At 32.7% G+C, this 19,602-nt stretch overlaps 1 protein-coding gene across 1 annotated transcript in view; it reads left to right on the top strand.

Moving 5' to 3' along the window:
- The window catches only part of STXBP5 (syntaxin binding protein 5 (tomosyn)), a 190,629-nt gene that overhangs the window by 148,555 nt on the left and 22,472 nt on the right, over positions 1-19,602 (top strand). The window contains exons 16-18 of the mRNA XM_012655516.1: positions 1,997-2,056; positions 2,159-2,206; positions 16,712-16,762. Coding sequence (XP_012510970.1) covers positions 1,997-2,056; positions 2,159-2,206; positions 16,712-16,762 — 159 coding nt within the window. The remainder of the gene's footprint in view (positions 1-1,996; positions 2,057-2,158; positions 2,207-16,711; positions 16,763-19,602) is intronic.

The raw sequence follows: 19,602 nt of genomic DNA, 5'->3' as shown, positions 1-19,602 counted from the left end.
ATACATACACATACATTTGTATATATAAAATGTTGAAATGATTAAAAAGAAAACATTTGTTAGTTATTTCAAACTAAAGAAACCCAGGCCCACAGATACTATGATATAAATGGTGCCTTCAAGAATTGCTATGAGCCTTACCTAGAAGAAACAATAAGCTATAGATATTGTCTATGTTTATATAATTGTAGAAACTTAGTAAATATATCCAAATAGGATATGCTGAAAACTGTTTTGGAGCTTTTTCATGAGCTATCATGAAGTTACAATAATCACTGGCAGGCATTTTCAGTTAGGAGAAAAATAAATCTGCTTGTTTTATTTATATTTACAGCCTATGTTGACTACTTTTATTTCAAAAATACCAACATTTTTATAATTTTATTACGTATAGATATGTCATTGTGCTATTGCTCTTATATGAATTACATCAACTAAAACTAGTATTAATAAGACATTTTCATACATTTATGTGGCTGTCACAGATGACAGTGATATTTTAAAATATATAACATATAACCATTATATTCTTTAAATCTGAATTATATTTATATGAAAAACACATTTACCTATTTCTGTTCCTGGAAATGTTACTAAGCTCAGTGCTACCGGTGTGATATTTTTTTTTTTGATATGGGATTTATGGGGATCTATAAATGCTATTTAGCAAAAATAACATGGATTTTTAAAGAGTAATCTTTTAAGACCACTATAGAAGTAACTGGGTCCTGCCAACATTGGCAGGTTTTACTTGGTCAGAGAATTTTGGCCACTTGGCCAAAGAAAGAAAGTATAATTTTTTTGTGAGGAGTGTATGGGCTGTCAAATTTTGACCTAATTCATTAAGATTCAGTACTTATATTGGGATTTTTTTAAACACAGAAAGGAAATCTTTTTATTTACTTCCTATTATGTTCTAGGTATTTGGTTCTAGCAGAAAAGCTTTATGCATTCAGCAAATACTTACTTAGAGATGCCTACATGTAAAGCACTGCTCTGATCATAAAAGAGATACAAAAATGAATCAAATGTGGGCCCTGCTTTTAGAAGTTCATTCAGTGGGGAAGGTCATGTGTATGTAAATTCAAAATAATAAAGTATTAAATGATTAACATCATGTGAGAAATATATAGATAAAGTGTTACGAGAATTCAAAGGAGAGGAAGTGATTTACAGCTGGGGAGATTGTTGAAAATTTAATTGATGACATATCATTTGAGATGAGCTTATAAAGAATAGGTCTCTAAAAGTTATCAGTCATAATACAATTTAGAATTGCATTTATAATAAAAGCTTATGTTACAAATTAAATACTGTGAGAAATTAGAAACATTTTTAAAGAAAAAGGACAAATAAAATCTTAATTATAGAAATGATAGGTAAGATTATATGATAACATTAGGAGGAGTCACAGCCAAAGGTAAATATTTCTTACCTCAGTACATTTAAGTAAAAATTTGAACATATTTAAAAATATAAGTATTATCCTCACTATTTTAAAGATCCCTATTGTACATTTATATAGTAGAATAGATACATGGTTTTAAACTGTCAGTCTAACTGTAAAATACCAAAATTTACCCACATGGTACTTGATTCTTAATGCTGCTTAGAGAACCCTTATTCAGTTAACTGATATCACGAATTTCTGAATTTTAAGAAACAGTAAATTGCTACTTTCATTTTTCTTTATATGTTCTCTGGCATGTGATATATACCAATATTTTACCAAACTGTTACGACATAAGGGAAAATGATTATAGAGTTAATATTTACATACACTAGAATCTACCATGAAAGATATTGCACTAGTGATTGCTATAGTGTAGTATTACAAGAATTGCTATTAATTGTATACATGGCCTCTCCTTATGGTCAGTAATGTGAGAACTTGCTTTAGAGGTTACCAGATTTTTCTTTGGCCTTTTGTTTTATTATGACTCAGCGTTTGTGACTGACTATGTGCCTATTCCTTCTGTTGTCTTCATTTGTGTAGGTTCTTCATCACCACACAATTCAGATGATGAACAAAAAATGAATAATTTTATAGAAAAGGGTATAGTATCTTTATTTTAAAGTATTTTCTTTTATTTATGTTTAATTTATTTAGTTTAATTTGAATAGATTTTGACATTTTATATCAAAATATTATTTTCAGTGAAGACCAAAAGCAGAAAGTTTTCCAAGATGGTAGCCAGTGACATAGGTACGAAATAGAAATTTCTATTTTGTTTCTAATCCTTGCTATATGCAATGCTAACCCAACACCAGAAAATTATCCCAATGCATTGCATTTTGTATATATTAATTTGTTCCTATGCTAAACAATAATCTCTTGGGCTGTATCTTTTCTAAACTCATTGGGGCAATAATTATTAAAAATCAGTTAAATTGGGTTGCATTTCTTTCTCTGACTTACAGTATGAATTGTTCTGTTAATTTTATTTTTGCTTTATTTTAAAATAAAGCAGGGTTCAATTTATACCATAAATAGCACAATTTTATACTGCAAAGTTAAGTTTTGAAATAGTTTTGTTCATTTATAGTTTTATTTGTATTTTTTTCTACTTTTACTCCATCTCCCTCACATTTTCAAGAACCTATTTTTCAAGGAAATGGTTTTCTAAAAGATTGACTCTTTTATTCTGTAATCTGTACTGCCCTTGGGTTAAATGGGAATTTTCTAGGATTCCCCCTTTCCCCACCAAAAGTAAAAAATATATTACTCCTTCTGATTGTTTTTGTAGATATACTTCAAAATGAATTATTCTGTCCAGGGTTCTCAAAGTTTAGAATTGGGGAACAAAATGTATAATCAAACTTTGGGAGCATAATCAAATTAGGGCTTTATGGCCACAAAAATTTGAAGGTTCTCCAAAGATTTTTAAAGGCTTGAAAAACACTGTTTTAGAAAAAGAATAAATTTAAAATTTCTATTATACAATTATTTATTTTTCCCCCAAATTCCTACCTTATTATTCCTTAAGTTCAATTAAATTAGATGAATTTATAGGCAGCTGGAATAGCTTTACCTCAACTGATAATGTTTAATATATGATTAAATTTCCAAAAATTCTTACAAGTAACATCTATGTTGTCTGCATTTTGTAAATTGAACCCTGTTTAGTCGTATTATTGGTGGCTGACTGTAGCCCCTCTGGTCATTTTTTAAATAAGGTGGTTTATTCTTGGGCAAAGGGCTCTTCATTTATAGAGAATCAATTATTTATCTCTTTATTTATGTTTTTTAGTGAATCTGTTGGTAATAGTTAAATCACTCTAATTATGTACTAGCACTATGGCATAATACTTTTCAACCAATTTCCTTTATAGTACGTGCTGTCTTAATATTATGTTAGAGGTTCTTTTAAGCTGCCATATAGTGTGAAAAGTTAGAAAGGTCTTTCCTACATACATTTTACTGAACAACTTTTAGAATTAAATTACCCAGGAATTTTACCTGGCATGAAAGGGACTTTATACATAATTAAATTTTTTAGAATAATTTCTCTGTTTGATGTTTAGTCCTGGGGTTATATTTGCTTTACGAAATGTATTGACTAGCTTCTCATTTTTTTCCTGTGTTTTAAATAGACTGTAACATGAAATATTCAAACTTGGCTAATTGAAAGAATTCATTAACAAATTTATTAGGGCTGATAATGTTATTGGAAGGATATTTCTTTGATAAAACATTGCTTTCTTTTTATGTTATTGATGGGTTTTACTTTCTGTCATGATGATTTTTATAGTTATATATTTTTGGAAATATGTTAACTTTATTCAGCTTTTCAAAATTATGTTGGTACACAGTTTTGCATAGTTATTTTTAACCTTCGAGAACCATGGATATATTCCTGATCTTATATGTAATCATGATTGTTTCAGTTGGAATCTTTCAGTGTACTTTTTTAATCACAAGATTTGGGTATATAGAAGGAAAGTTAATGTCTTAACTTTTCTTCTTTCAGAGGGAGACTGACCAATTTTAGACTATGAAGTTTTTGTAGTTGGAAAAACAGCACAGCAGTTTATCTCCCGACATTAGTATCTAGTTTTATAATAAGAATTAGCTTAAAAAATGCTATTGACAAACATAAAATGTCAACGAAACGTTGGCAGAAAACTCATAGACCTCCTAAGGGACCTCTCTGTTAACTCTGGTGTTTTCTGTGTGAAGCTGTGGTGTCAAAAGTACTAGGACTCCTTGAGCATTCTGAACTCACCGTGTACTCCATCATCCCAACTCATACTTGCTATAATGGATCCTGAAGCTCATAAATTACCCCCTCTTGCCACCTCAATTTACAAGCATTTATGAGTTCAGCTTTAGGTAGTTATGCAGTGGCCTCATAAGAGAAAGCACAGGAATCAAGCCTAGAACCTCCAAGATTGGCCCTGGTAAGAACCACCTCGAGTGGAAAGTTGACTGAATAGCTGAGCTCTGAAACTTTGTCCCTAAGTTGTTTTACCTATTCTTTGAGAGGAACTGCTGCTGGTGTCAGAGTGTGTGTGTGTGTTGTGAGTGAGTGGTACAAGATGCCATTCACCCTTAAAGAGTTAACCCAAGCATGGCAAATCAGCGCCCCCCTTTGTTTTTGTAACTGCCTGACAGTACAGCTGAGATAGCTGAGATGATAACAATAATTTTTTTTAATGTAGTCTTTATAATTTTTCTGGCATTGTTTCAGCCCTTTATAAATGATTTTTCTCATTTAATCCATTCAATAATCTCAGTGAGCTAGTTACTATCAATTTCTGTTTTACAGATGGGGAAGCTGAGTATAAGTAATATATCTATTGGTTACACCACTAGCAAATGACAGAGCAGGATTTACACCCACGTAGCCCAACTCCACTCTCTGTCCTCTTAAACACCGTGCTATCTTACCTTTTAATATAATTTACCAAGACTACAAGGATTCAAAAACAAATCCATTACGTGATTAATAGCTAGATAGTCTGGTTATGGCCTTGTTCTATTGACATTGTAATTTGGAAAAAAGATGGCTCATGTTAAGTTCTGTTTTAGCACCAGATCATGGATGCCGTCTTGGTATACATGTATGCATGATATACAGTGCCTGAAAGTCTACTTTTCTAAAAGACCAAATTCAACGGAAAGATAACTAGAGCAAACTGTGAAGTACCCTAGTCCATCTACCCAAAGCCTAGCTTCATAGTTTATTTCCTGATTGACAACTAAATTAGGTGAATGATCCTGACAATGACTTTCTTGTTCATGTATAAGAAGAGCAGCCTATAAAGAAATAACTTTAGGGGTCGGTCAGGTGGGGGGCGGCGGTAAACTCATAACTAATGGATGCAGTGTGCACTGTATGGGGGAGGGGCACGCCTGTAGCCCTGGCTTGGGTGAGGCAAAGTCATTACTTGTAACCAAAATGTTTGTACCCCCATAATATCCTGAAATTAAAAAAAAATAAAACGCTGAATTCAGCGAGGAAAAAAAAAAGAAATAGCTTTAGTTTTGTGAGTTTAACAGCAAAAAACGTAGCAGAATATAATGCAGTTGCAGTATCCACGAAGAAAGCTACATGCATGTAATGCACATATAGTAATTTGGTCTGTATACACCTTATGATAAATTTTTGTTAAATATTAATAACCAACATTTTCAAAATCAATAATTTTTATACTGTTAGCAATTTCCATAAATCACTTAGAAAATAAGCAGTTATTAATTTATTTTCTCATTATATTTTATAAAAATTTTGCAAAGCTTTTGTTCTTTTAATTTTATATAAAAATAGTCCTAAAATACTGTATCTTTGTTAACAAAGAATCAAATTTTTATGATATCCTTATGAATAAAATATTATCCACATGCTAGCATTGTGTGATAAATATGAAACTACATGATTAACCTTTTCTAAAGAATATTAATTCTATTTTATTATGATTCTGTTTCATGCTGAACATAGATTTCTAGCTGGATCTCATAGTCTGTCCTGGCCCATGTCCCATTCTATTACTAATTTTCATATAGAAGGAATGATTACCACCTTATCTGATTATATGAAGCTGTGTGGGGAAAATAATCCTAAAGATAAAAAAAATAATGACTGAAAAGTTATAGTGACTTAAATGAGTGCTATGCCAAAACAAATAGAAATAATAGCTCCATTTGTTGGGTACCCCCTAAGTTCTAGATACTATACCAGACATTTTTTCGTATGACATTTATTAATATAAGGAAGATTATACCTCCAAGGTCCTTTTTATCTCTCAAATTCCAAGTTAGCATAATTATTTAGGTAATGATTAACTTTCTTTCTTAGCAAAAACTGGAGTAATTTTTGAAATCAGTTTAAATGGAGATAATGTTGGTTAGTCCAAGTGCTGTCTTCCTTAGTTCTCTTACACAAGTCTCAATAATTCCTTTTTTAAATGAAAATGCTCTAACACAACTAAAATCTACTCCTTGTCATTTTATTCTAAAGCACAGACTCATTAAATCACAATTTTAAAGTAATTATAACCCCTTTATTTTTCCAGAAAAGAAATTGAGCCTTAAAGAAGTAAAGTGGCATATTCAAAGTAACACCCCATTTTAATGACCTAGTCGGGATTGTAATCCAGGTGTCTTGACTCTTGTCTTACTATAGCTTGTTCATACTTCATACTCAAGCATCTACTTTTTATTTCTTATGTGATTGCTTTCTCTTGTGTTGTCTTCCCAATTCTTTTATATGTACCAGTTAAAAAATAAATTCAGAGATCCATTTAGAATTTGTTGTCATATGAATAAAAAGGTACGTATCAAGTTAAGTAGTATTTTATGTTTTTAAATTATTTAATTTATTATAAAACTCAAAATTGTGCTGATTTTTCTACCCTATATTCAACCCTAAATGTGGCTCTTGAATCTATAGAAGTTTACCTTTATGTTCAATCCACAATATGGCTGTTGAAAGAATAGAAGCTCATCTTGAAAGAGAAGATGAGTAAAGTGTGCAATGATACCATTTTTTCAGGTAACATTAATATTTCCTACTTTGAGAAAAAGTTATTACCCTTAATTGGTCAAGAGCTAAATTTTATAGGCAGATACTTTAAAACTATTACAGAAGTCTGAGTTCCTCTAATGCGTTCATTTTCTTTTTTAGGATGACTAAAATCTAAAAGGGTATTGGCATATTGTGTATTTAAATTTAAATATTATTTTGAATGAATTTTCTGTCAAATTTCCTAATAAAATATGCTTGAAAGTCTATTTGTGTTTCATATTCCAGTACTTTTTGTGTGTGCACTTATCTCTCTGTAGAACTGTCTTTTTCTTACATTAAAAGAATGTGTAGTTATCTTTCTAGAAATAACTTGCTGTTTGCTTCCTAACATAAAGAAAATTAGTCTGACTTAAAGTTACATTACTAGACCAGGCACAGTGGCTCATGTCTGTAATCCTAGCACTTTGGAAGACCAAGGCGGGAGGATCCCTTGAGGCCAGGAGTTCAAGACCAGCCCGGGCAACATAGCAAGACCCTGTCTCTACAAAAAATAAAAAATATAATAAATTGGCTGGGCATGGTGATGCATGCGCCTATATTCCTAGCTATGGGGGAGGCTGAGCCAGGAGGATCACTTGAGCCCAGAAGTTTGAGGTTACAGTAAGTTTTGTTCACACCACTGCACTCTATCTTGGGTAACAGAGTGAGACCCCATCTCTTAAAAAAAAAAAAAAATTACATTACTAAAATACTACCTTTGTCAACAATTATTTGAGTAGGACTATATATGTGGAAATTTATATTCTGTCATTACTTATTTTACTGGTTTGTTAGGGCTGTCATCACAAAATTCCAGAGACTGGGTGGTTGAAGCAACAGAAATTTATTTTCTCACAGTTCTGGAGGTTAGAAATCCAAGATCAAGGTCTCAGCAGGTTTGGTTTCTTCTAGCTCCTTTCTCCTTGGCTTGCAGACAGCTGCTTTCTCACTGTACTCTCACATGGTCGTCTTCTGTGCATGCATATGCGCCTGGTGTCTCTCTGTTTACCCAAATTCCCTCCTCTTACAGGAACACCAAGTCAGCTTGGATTAGGGCCCAGCCTAGGAGCTCATTTTAACTTAATCATTTCTTTGAAGGCCCTGTGTCCAAATACAGTCACATTCTGAAGAACTCGGGGTTTATATGTGAATTTAAATTTACCTATAAATTTGGGGGAGACACAATTCATCCCATAACTTACTATGTAAGGTTTATGTAATACCTTTTATTCTGTGGAAAATTGTTTTTGTGATATTGCAAAGGGTCTAATTATGGTGTTATATTAGACCTTAAGTTTTATGAGCATTTGCAAAACAAATAAGGGCAGGAAAAAAAATTGAAGACAAAAGCTCTGGGAGTTCAAAAATGAAAACTTGTTTTAGCCAAACTATCTTTTTGATTAACAGACCTGTATTCACTTTGCCCTCTTTTTCTCTTTATTTCGTTTGTGAAGAAATTTAGCTTCTTTCTATAGATGTACAGTTCCACCAACAGTTTTTGTTCATTCATTTATTCATTGCCCCATTTATTGAGTACACAATAAATGCTGGGCACATACGTAGATACAATGTTTTATAAGATAAATTCTGTTTCTTAGAATTTCTTAGAATTCTCATAGAATTTATTTTCTAGCATGGAAGATAGACATTGAAATTATTAGTTCTAATGGCTGTTAAAATATGTGTGATAAATGGTGACAGTTTCTAGTTCTTGGCCCCACGTTTCCCCTTAGATTCCTTGCCATATCTTGCAGGCCGAGTTCTAGTCCCTTCACTATCCCAATTGTTTTATTTAACATAAATACATTTCAACATTATCTCTTTTTAAAGAGTAGTGTTGAATCTCTGCATACGGTGAGAGAAGTGATACTGTCATTTTATCCTAATTATTGAACCTCTCTCAGTAGATAAAAAATAATAATTTGCTTTTATGACAACTTCATCATATTGTCATAATTATAAGCCCTTTTACCTTTTATTTTGTTTAGCCATTTTTTACTATAAATGTCACATTCTAAAAAGTGAAGTTACAGTTCTTTTTCTTTCTTTTAAGAAACCTTCTTTAGAAAAATAAGATATGGACATGGGGTAGAAAAACTAAAGGAAAGTTACAAAATGTCTATTTAATTTCAGAGAAGCAGTAAGAATCTCCACAGTTGAGAAAACTTACAAAAATTTCTCCAGCTGCAGAGGACTAAAAAGCATCAACCATGATTAAACTCATTTATGGTATATTCTTCCAAATAGTTCCCTTGCCTGGAGACTTGCTTCTCTTAGACATCATACATCTTTCCTTGGTATTGAAACTTGCATTGCAGACATAATTGTTGTGATTGGATATAAGTTCTTTATTTCTATCAAGCAAATGCAGCTCTTTACTGAACTAGCCAGCTTGATGTCTCCATTCAGGCTGAAAAGGGGAGAGAACAAAGACCCAACTTAACAACCTGAGTATGCATTTCTCTGATACCAGTTTTCCTCAGACTGAAGAAACCTCTTTGGTGTCATTCCCATCATTTCTGCCATGGACAAAAGCAAAAAAAAAGCTAGTTTACACTCTCCAGTGACAAAGGATTTCTAAGGAAGGTATTGAGTGTCATGGGCAAGGGTTGAAGAATACACAGTTGAAGAAAAAACGGACAATGTCTTTCAAGAACTCATTCAAATCACATACTTCAGTTTGAAGGCCACAATAGAAGTTAAGTAACTTCAAGGCACAAGCAGAAGTTTCTTCATAATTCCAACAGAATCAGCTGGCAGGGTAAATCGGTTGGCAAGTGCTTCTGAGACTCCTGAGATGTAATAATATGAACATCATAAAATTGCTGGACAAAGGCTGCAACCCCCTCATCACAAAGTTACACCAGAGCCCAGGGTTACAAGCCACAAGAACTAACTAGACAGAGGTTCTTCACAGGTGGATCTGCCTCTTCTAGACCTGCTTTCAAGGAGGTTGAGTAAAGAGACCCAAAAGCAAGTATATTCCCCAGAACTCAAAAATGGAAAGATACAAGCTTTTAGCCTAAAATTCAACTTTAGACCTTAGATTTGGGACTTAGCCTCCCACAGAAAACAGCTATAAAATGGGTCAAAAGATAGCTTATTATTTCCAGGCAGTGAACAACAGGCATTCCAGAGCTATTATCCTTGAGAAAATGGAAAAACATGAGGTGAGCCCCACAGTCTCCCCAGCTTTCTACTACAGCAGACTTTGCTATCGCAGCACAAGGTGGGTAGAGCCCAGATGGGGCTGCAGTCTCACTAAGCTAAGGAGGCAGAGGTTGGAGTTCTGGAATTTGTGGAGCAGGCTACTAGAGAGGAAGGAACTGCTCAAAGAAGTCTGTGGGGATTCAAACCAGGTCCTGAGAAATGCATACTTTAAATGTTTATATTAGAAAAAAGAACCGTTTTAACCCAATGATGTCAAGTTTTCATCTTAAGTTAGAAGAAGGACAAATTAAACCCCAAGTTAGTAGAAGAAATGAAATACCAAAAAGCAAGTATCAGTGAAAGAGAAAACAGATACACAATAGAGGTAAATGGGTATAAACAATTTTCAGATATGAAGACAATAGGCAGACATTTCTAGCCACGAAAGAAGCTAAGGAATATAACACTAATTTAAAAAACACCTCATGATGAAATGTATGCAATCAACTACTGAAGCAAAATAACCCAACAAGCGGAGAAGCTGTGGTAGAAAGGCTGATGTTAAGCTTTAAATCCATTTAAACATACAACCAACACTAAACCTATGTGCAAATTATGATTATAATATGCAATGTCCTTTAAAACTTGCAAATGTGAAATATAGCTAATGACAGTCAGGAAGAAGGGATGTTCATTGAAGTGAGAGGGCTACTTTTTCATAGCTGAAAGCCAATCTTTATTGTCTAATATTAAACATATTAATAGTTGTAAAAATGATTTCACTGAATGTTTTTCATTATGCATTTTCTTATCCATAGAGCTTTTAAGAAATGATACATCTTGTAGTGAAAGAAAATGTTTAAAATATAGCAATTCTTTTTGTTTCACTGTAGTGAAATTTAAGGAAAAGTAAATATTTATTGTATTTAAGCATATAGTATCACATTTTTCTGCAAATATTTATCAGTGGCCATCTATCTGTTTATACAAAGAAAAATATCAGAAGGATGTTCAGCTAATCTTAATAGTTATTTCTGGTTGGTAGGATGTTGGATGATTTTTTAACACATACTTTTAGGCAATGTTTGAATTTGTTATAATGAGAATGAATTATTTTTATAAAAACAGTTTTAAAAATTTAGTTTAAATGTTAGAAATGACATTGTGTTTGGCTAACAACTGCTGCCTGCAGTTTTCTTAGCTTCACACAAAAGTACCTATGAAATCAAAGAAAAACGTGAACATTCAGTTTCAGTAGAAATCAGATGCAGGTAGGTGATCATACCTCATCCAGTCAACAGTGCTACTCAAGACAGATCCTTGCTGGACACTATGCAGTTCTGTCAATTAGCAAGCATTTAAATAGAAGCCTCTTCGTTCAAATTAAAGAAACCCGTTACAGACACATCCTAGGATTTAAATCCTTTCCCCCTCTTCCTCTCATCTCATCTCCTCTGTCCTCTTGTTCCCTGCTCCTGCCCTACCAAAAGTATCCATGTAAAATAGACAAGTTAACATTCAGAGGGAGGGAATAATCAGTCTGGCTTCAGATTTCAGCTACACTCATACAATAAAAAATTGGAGCAATTTCTTGAGTCTTGAGGGGCCATAGTTGTGAGCTAGAACTTTGCCATTTTGCCAAAGTTATGCATGTTTTTCTTTGTTTTCATCTGAACAGAAGTTTTTGAAATATGCCCTTTAAAAAAATACTACTTAAAGACATATTTTAGAACACCTCAGGGATTGGGAGAATTGTACTGGCATTAATTTTCCCCTGTAGAACTCTATCCTAAGGAAATAATACAAAATGTATGCAAATATTTATGTACCACATTTTTTATTACTGTGTATATTGAAAAATTGGAAAAAATAGCAAAATGTTTTATGTGTTCATCCACATAAATAAATATGCAGTCATTAAAATACAGTAACAGTTAATGAGTAAGAAAATGCTTGTCTTAATAGTGAAAAAGAGGCCAAGCGCAGTGGCTCACATCTGTAATCCTAGCACTCTGGGAGGCCAAGGCGGGGGGATCGCTTGAGGTCAGGAGTTCAAGACCAGCTTGAGCAAGAGCGAGACCCTGTATCTGCTAAAAAATAGAAAGAAATTAGCTGGATAACTAAAAATATGTAGAAAAAAAAATTAGCCGGGCATGGTGGCACATGCCTGTAGCCCAGCTACTCGGGAGACTGAGACAGAAGGATCGCTTAAGCCCAGGAGTTTGAGGTTGCTGTGAGCTAGGCTGACACCACAGCACTCTAGCCCAGGCAATAGAGCGAGACTGTCTCCAAAAAAAAGAAAATAAGTGAAAAAGAGCAGGATACATGTGTGCATATTATAGTTGGTCTAAACTGTATAAAGAAAAATGGATTTTAAAAACTAATAGGCAAAAATATTGCTTCTGACTATGGACATTACAACATTTCTTTTCTATTTCTCTATTTTATTTATTTTCCAAATATGCTATAAAGAACACATAATTCAAAAAAACTTAAAAATGCAAAAAGTGTATGGGGAACAGTAAGAAAATGTGAGTTTGATATTTCCTCTGAATCTTTTAATTAAGAGAGTATCTTTATTTTTTCATTGTCATTCTATGCATTGAAAAAAGAATGTAAGCTTTAAAATATTTTTGATAAGAAGCTATAAAAGATTATCCTGAGTGAAAGACACCTTATACAAGAGTTCATATTGTGATTTCATTGATATGAAGTTGTAGAACAGGCAAAAGTGATCTATGGTGAAAAAACATCAGAGCGGTGGTTATTTCTGGGGATGGGGCAGAGATTGGGAAGGAGCATATGTATGTAACCTTTGTGGAGTGAGTAGTAATGCTATATATTTTACTAAGGATTTGAGTTACACAGGTGTATATATTGTCAAAACGTTTAAGATTATACATTTAAGAATACGTATAAGAATATACATTTAAGATTTCTGCATTTGTATGTAAATTTTTATATTAAAAGAAAATACGTTGTCAACAACAACAACAAAAAAAAATGGGAAATATTTTGCCTTGTGAAAATGTACAGAGTCTCTTGTTGACTTTGCCTGTACATCCCACAGCCTTAGATATGTGTTCCAGGCTGAGATAAGTATAAATCCAGTGTATTCCTGACGTGGCCCATTTCTTGGGGCTGAGGAATGAACACAAAGACAAAAAGACACAGACACACATAAAGACGGTACACGACTGCAGCCACTACAAAAAGACACAGACACACAAAGACGGTATAAGACTGCAGCAAAAGCTCTTGCTGTAGTTGCTTTATTTATAACACAGCCTGTTTGGCAACTGTCCCACCGCAATTGCTTTGTTCCCACACTGTCCCGACTCAACACGTCCCTGTTCCTTGTTGTTTCGTCTCCAGATTCTATTTGCATCTAAACTCTCTAGCCCCTCCTGTTTCCAGGGTTAGGGCGCTCTGGACTTTCGTGCAAGGCCAAGGCATGTTCTTGAGAAAAACAACAAGGAAACATTCCCAGACAAAATGTCCTCTACATATTCCAGTCAGCACCTTGTGCTTGCCTGTGTGAGTAGTACTTGCTGTATTGCATTGGAGTTGTTTCCTCTCATTGACTGTGAGTTCCTGGGGGCCAGTAAGTGTATTCCTGCCTCTGGCACATTGCTGGCTTGTGCCCAGTAAATATTTAATATATGAATAAATACCCTTCTGTCCCAGTCTGTACCTTCACATGTAACAAAAATTTTTCTCTGCTCCGGGAAACTCTTAGTTCTGTATTTTAAATATTACTTAATAGCTAGAATTAATACAAAATAATAAAGTTTAACTCTTCTAATGTTATTTGTCATTTCAAGTTCTATATTCAAGGACGTTTGCTTAAAATTATATCCAAATATAATTAAGTAGTATGGCTTAAATATCTGTCACTTGAACACTATGGTTAAGTTGATGGCCTGGTTGCAGGTATCCAATTGCAAAGTGTCTCGGGAGGAAATAATTAATAGACTTCATAATTAAAATTTTTGTGACATTTATATAGTAAAATTACTATATTTAAACAATCATAGTCACTTAGTGTGTGGTTTTAACCTCTCAGTACTAATAAAATGTTGAAATTAGACAAAATGAAGAATTATTTAAAAGCTAGTTAGTTATATTCAGTACTTTTACATATTAAAGAAGTTTAATGTAGTGCTAGACAAAAACTTCTGTGAGATTGACTTAAATCTTTAAGAATATGTGAGGTTATGTAAATTTATTTCTAATAGAAATCCTAAGGAAGATCAAAAGCATACACTTAAAAAATTCAGAAGGAAATTTTGTGCAAGAAAAATTTTTTGACAGAAACATATGGTTGCTGATGAAAGCCTCAGAAATATTTCTAACTGACAAAATATTTAACATATTTTAAGTTATTAACTTAAAGAGGGATAAACTTGTTACTTGTAAATTAGTCAGGTTATTTCTCTTCTTTCTTATGTTTAGCCATATATTAAATTTAGTTTTTGAAATGAACTTTAAAGTTGGAGCTATAGTGGTGTATGCCATTTTATACATTTGTCCTAAAGTTTTTTTTATTTTCTTGTTTTAGTTACTTAGAATATTGCCATAGAATTTAGAGTGAAGGAACATTAGATTATTTGCAAGTATAGTAATAGCGCATCTGTATAGTGTTTTACAGTTTACAAAAAATTATATTCTCATTTTATTAATAACAATAAATAACATTTATTAAATCATGCTATGTGCCAGGTGTTATCATGCTCAGTTCTTTGCTTACATCATCTTATCGAATGCTCACAACTATCTATCTCGAAATTTGAAATTCAGACAGGCACAATGATTGGCCTAAGGTTACACACCAGATTCAAACCCAGGTCTTGCCTGATTATAAACCAGGTCCTAATCACTATACTTTACACTTCCACGTTTTATAAGTTAGATATCAAAGCTTATTTAAGAAATGTTTTTTGTGGCTTAACTATATATATATATATACTGGGATTCATGGATTTGTCTTGGTTACTACCCTGAAGTTGCTGATAGTCTAAAGAGTGTGATACTCAAAGTGTGGCCCACAGAGCAGCAACACCAATGTCTATTAGGAGCATGTTAGAAATGTCTCTTAAGCCTCCGTCCAGCAGTACAGAATCAGAATGTGCATTTTAACATCTCCAGGTGACTGATGTGACAAGTCAAATTTGAAAAGCACAGGTCCCAAAGACTTAGAATAACTTGATCAAATTAGAGTAGTGGAGTCTATAGAGGCAGCATCCATCTCATCTGATTCTATGAATATCTTTAGACTGTACCAGGTTGATTTTTTACTTCAGATATCATACCCCTTGTAAAGATATCACTTATCAGTCTATGTAGATTGTACCTATGATAGTTGATGAAAATCTCTGAATTCTTTCAAAGTGTTTAATACTGCCTTTTCGAGACCTGTTTTAGGGATATAATACCTCCCAATTTTAAGGGTATTGGCTGTCAGACACAATTGCAATCATGGATGTGAGGCAACTAACCGAAGATTTTGTCTATTTTATTTTGTGTTATATTTTATTTTTTAGTTCAAATTAAGTCAGTGAAAATGACTCTTTCCAGTCTACTTAATGCCTCTTTCCTAACACTGGGTTTGTCATTTTTTTAGATGTGGAAGTTATGTGCTATGACTGGATTTCTCTTTGTTTACATGGCGCCCTTATGGACTAGCAGGGTCTGTGCTTTAAATATCTCCTAACAGTCCAAAGTTTAACCCAATATACACTTTCGTGTATTAACAAACGCTTTGTCAGAATTGTGCATAGGAAGCACTATTGCGTTATGCATGCACTACCACTAACATAATAGGTACAGCCGAACAACTCCTAACTTTAAATCACTTGCTGCATTAAGGCAATAACTGATTTTGAGGGTGGAAAGTGAATTCCAGTAATTGTATGCATCAGCTTTTTCATTTTTCTAATACTACATAAAAATACCTGTAGTTTACATTTTATGTAAATACTATAATTTTATATTATGCATGATTTTTTTCACTATAATATAAATGGAAGTGTTATAACAAGTAATGGTTGAGTCAGATATTTCTATGATGTAATCAAATACTTTAATTTGATCCTAGATACAGGTTTGTCCTATAATCTAGAAATTACTTTTAAAAATAATAAGCCCATTAGCTATGAAAATGATGAGCTGGAAAGATTTTATGTCACTTACCCAAACTTAGTCTTCTGCTTCTTCTGTCCTTATCTACAACACCTTTATTCTGAGCAATGACTTTCTTCCCTTAGAAAAGCCTAACCCTTTCCTGTGAGCCTAAGAAATAATTAAGTTAGAATTTAAAAGGCTTCCTTGAAGTGAGAGCTTCAAGTACAAAAAGATACTACATCAAGTAAGTACAAACTTTTAAAAAAGTTGAAAGTAAGGTTTACTTTCACCTCTAATATTACTTATATTTAATCATCCTAGAATCTAGATTTAGTACTAAAAGTATTCACTTCTATCTTGAAAGTCAGTTGATGTTAATAAGTATGAACCAAATATTCTTCAGAATTTTAAAAATGCGTTTTATTTTTCAGCAAAGATGTCAAGGAAGTTAAGCTTGCCTACTGACCTAAAGCCTGATTTAGGTAAGTAAAATAAATAAATAGACATTCAACATAATTAAACTCCCTATAATGGAAGACAAATAAGGAAATCAGAAGATTTAAATTACTATAAGCTAGATCTTCATCAGAAATCAAGTTTAAAATGACTAACATATTTAAAGAGTAAACATCATTTGGAATAGCCTTTAGAATGCTATCTGTAAATCATAAAAGCCAATTATGTAAATTCAAGCAAACCAAAATAATATATTTTCTCAATCCTCTGATACTTTAAATCTAAACAGAATTTAATATAAAATTAAACGTGTGCAACTTCAGATTAATTTTTATTAAAAGTTGTTATATCCCATTTAACCATCTGAAATTCAAAATTTTATGATTTATAAAATTATTTTCATACAATTTAATATTTTAAAAATAAATTGCTAGTTTTATATATTAAAGTGAATCTCTCATGCCAAGAATCATTACTGACTTTAGGTGGTAATAAGTTGGGAACTTTCTTCCATAGCACTTTCTTTGCAACTCACTTATTAGGAAAGCAGGATGAATGTATTCACTCATTCATTTTGCTTTATATCCAGCTCAAACACAGCTCCTGAGTAGGGGTAAATGACATGATATGTCAGTAAAGATAAATAAGACTTTTTTTAATATATAAAACAGGATATTTTCTTAAACTCATTTTTTATTTCAGAAATTTGTATCACCTTTAACTGAATAAGAAGTTTAACTGCTTAAAAATGATTTCACCCACCCCATTTTAGAGATAACTAGATTTCGTCCCTTGCCTTTGCCCACGCCTCTTACCTTCCCACAATTTAGTCTCTAGATTTTTTTACTTTTTTATGTACACTACAAACTTAGGTGTTGGTCCATTTAAAAATACAAATTTGAGCATTTCCAAATCATAGTCTTACCTCAGTTATATTGATAGAAAGCATGTGATTATGAAAGAGTAGGCATATAATGTAGTCCACTGTCCTCAGTAGAAAATTCTATTCATGGGAAAAACAACTTAGTAGAACTCTATAATATCACTAGTGTAAGGGAACAAGAATTAATCATAGAGTATAGGATAGCATACATTTTGAGAAGAGCATAGTTCCCCTCACTAAAAAAAATGCAAGACATAATTTGAACCCAAATATATCCAAGGCTTACATTGTGCATTCTTTCTCTAGGAGAGGATCCAGAGTTTTCATCAGACTCTCAAAGAGACCCATGATTTTAACGAGGTTAAATACCACTAGTTAAACTGACTTTGTGTCTTTTAGTATCTTAAAAATCTGAATAAACACATTTAGAAGTAATTTGAAAATTATAAAAATATTGTAACCAATTATTTCTTAAAAGAATACATTCATAAAACATATAAGTAATTTAATCAAAGAGTGTATTCCATGCTTTTGCATGTTGTTTTTATTCAATTTACAGTTTAGCTAGCATGCTCATATATTTTAATGCCCTAAGCCAACTATAATTTATGATTAATATATACATTGCTTAAGTAATTTCCCTCAAGTCCTTGTGCTACTAAAATATTTTTTGGTGGCAATTCTTGGCTGCTATTTTGTTATATACTGTCAGGCAGGTTATGGGGGAAAATCCCCGACTATATTGAGAGTTTCAAATGGCCAGATGTTTCTAAAGCAGCTGAGGTTTTTGGACTGTCCTGCAATTCTGGAAACTTCTATGAATAGAATTCATTTTTGCTTATGGGAAATTGTGCAGCACTGCACTTTTACTATAGCTTCACCATCCTGGATCCCATGACCCGTGTGAAGAACCATGGGTGATACTGTTATACTTCTGTTGTTACTTTCCACGTGTTACCCATAGGAGACAAACATGAACCTATTATATAACTTGATGTGAATTAGTTTCTTGTGCTAATTTTTATCCTGAGAAAATTCATCTGTTAGCATCATGTTTTGATTTGGGTGTGCAAAATTTTGTTGCATAGGGCTCTATGTGGGGAAGAGAGTGATACATGCAAATAGAATGTTCTAGATATCCAGAGAGTAGCATGAAAGCAATGATTTTATAACATCATTCTATCAGAGCTGGATGGAGGTATTAATATGGCAATTTTATCTGAATTTAGATCTGCCAGGAAGATCACATACTCAAGTACTTTTCTGACATCTAAAATCTGAACTTCAGTGCTCAGTAATAACCATAACCTTCCAACTCTATGATACTGGTGATAATAGCTCTCTGGAGTCACGTAACAGAAAGTTTTAGAGTTGGACATGAGTACAAATCCTGACTCTACCATTTACTAGCTTTGTCATTAAGGCAAGTCACTTAACCTCTCTAGCCTCTCATAGCCTCTAATAGGCTCTATTATTTGTTAAATTGTAATGATAAAACTTTTCAAGATAGTTATATGGATTCAATAAAATGATAAATGTAAAGTATTATGATAGTGCCTGGCACATGGTAGGCCTTGCTTAGTGATAGCTATTTTCATTTCTGCTTTTATTACTAGAACTACTAAAATTAAACATTCTATCTCATTTGTTTAGTCTTGTCCAATTTCTAAAAATCAATCCATAGGAGACCTACAATGCCTAACTAACTAGGAGTAAGGGGAAGATATAATTCATAAATTGCTGAAAATTCTTTTCAAACAGTTGTAGGCAGATAAAATAAGCAGCCTTTCTGTCAATTTCAAACTGGATTCTTGTTCAGTCCATTTTTCCATATTCATCTAGCCTTAGGGATTTCTTTGGTAATCTGGTTTTTATAGATAAGTCATATAATAAAAATCCAATTATAGTTTATGAATTTTATATAGTTAAATTAACCCATTAAATTAAAACACTGTTTATTTGGTCTCTGAATTAACATTTAAA

The sequence above is a fragment of the Propithecus coquereli genome, unplaced genomic scaffold (genome assembly GCF_000956105.1).
Source record: "Propithecus coquereli isolate 6110/MARCELLA unplaced genomic scaffold, Pcoq_1.0 Scaffold48, whole genome shotgun sequence".
Lineage (NCBI taxonomy): Eukaryota > Metazoa > Chordata > Mammalia > Primates > Indriidae > Propithecus > Propithecus coquereli.
The sequence above is the reverse complement of the archived record's forward strand: the minus strand, read 5'-3'. Positions and strand labels throughout refer to the sequence as shown.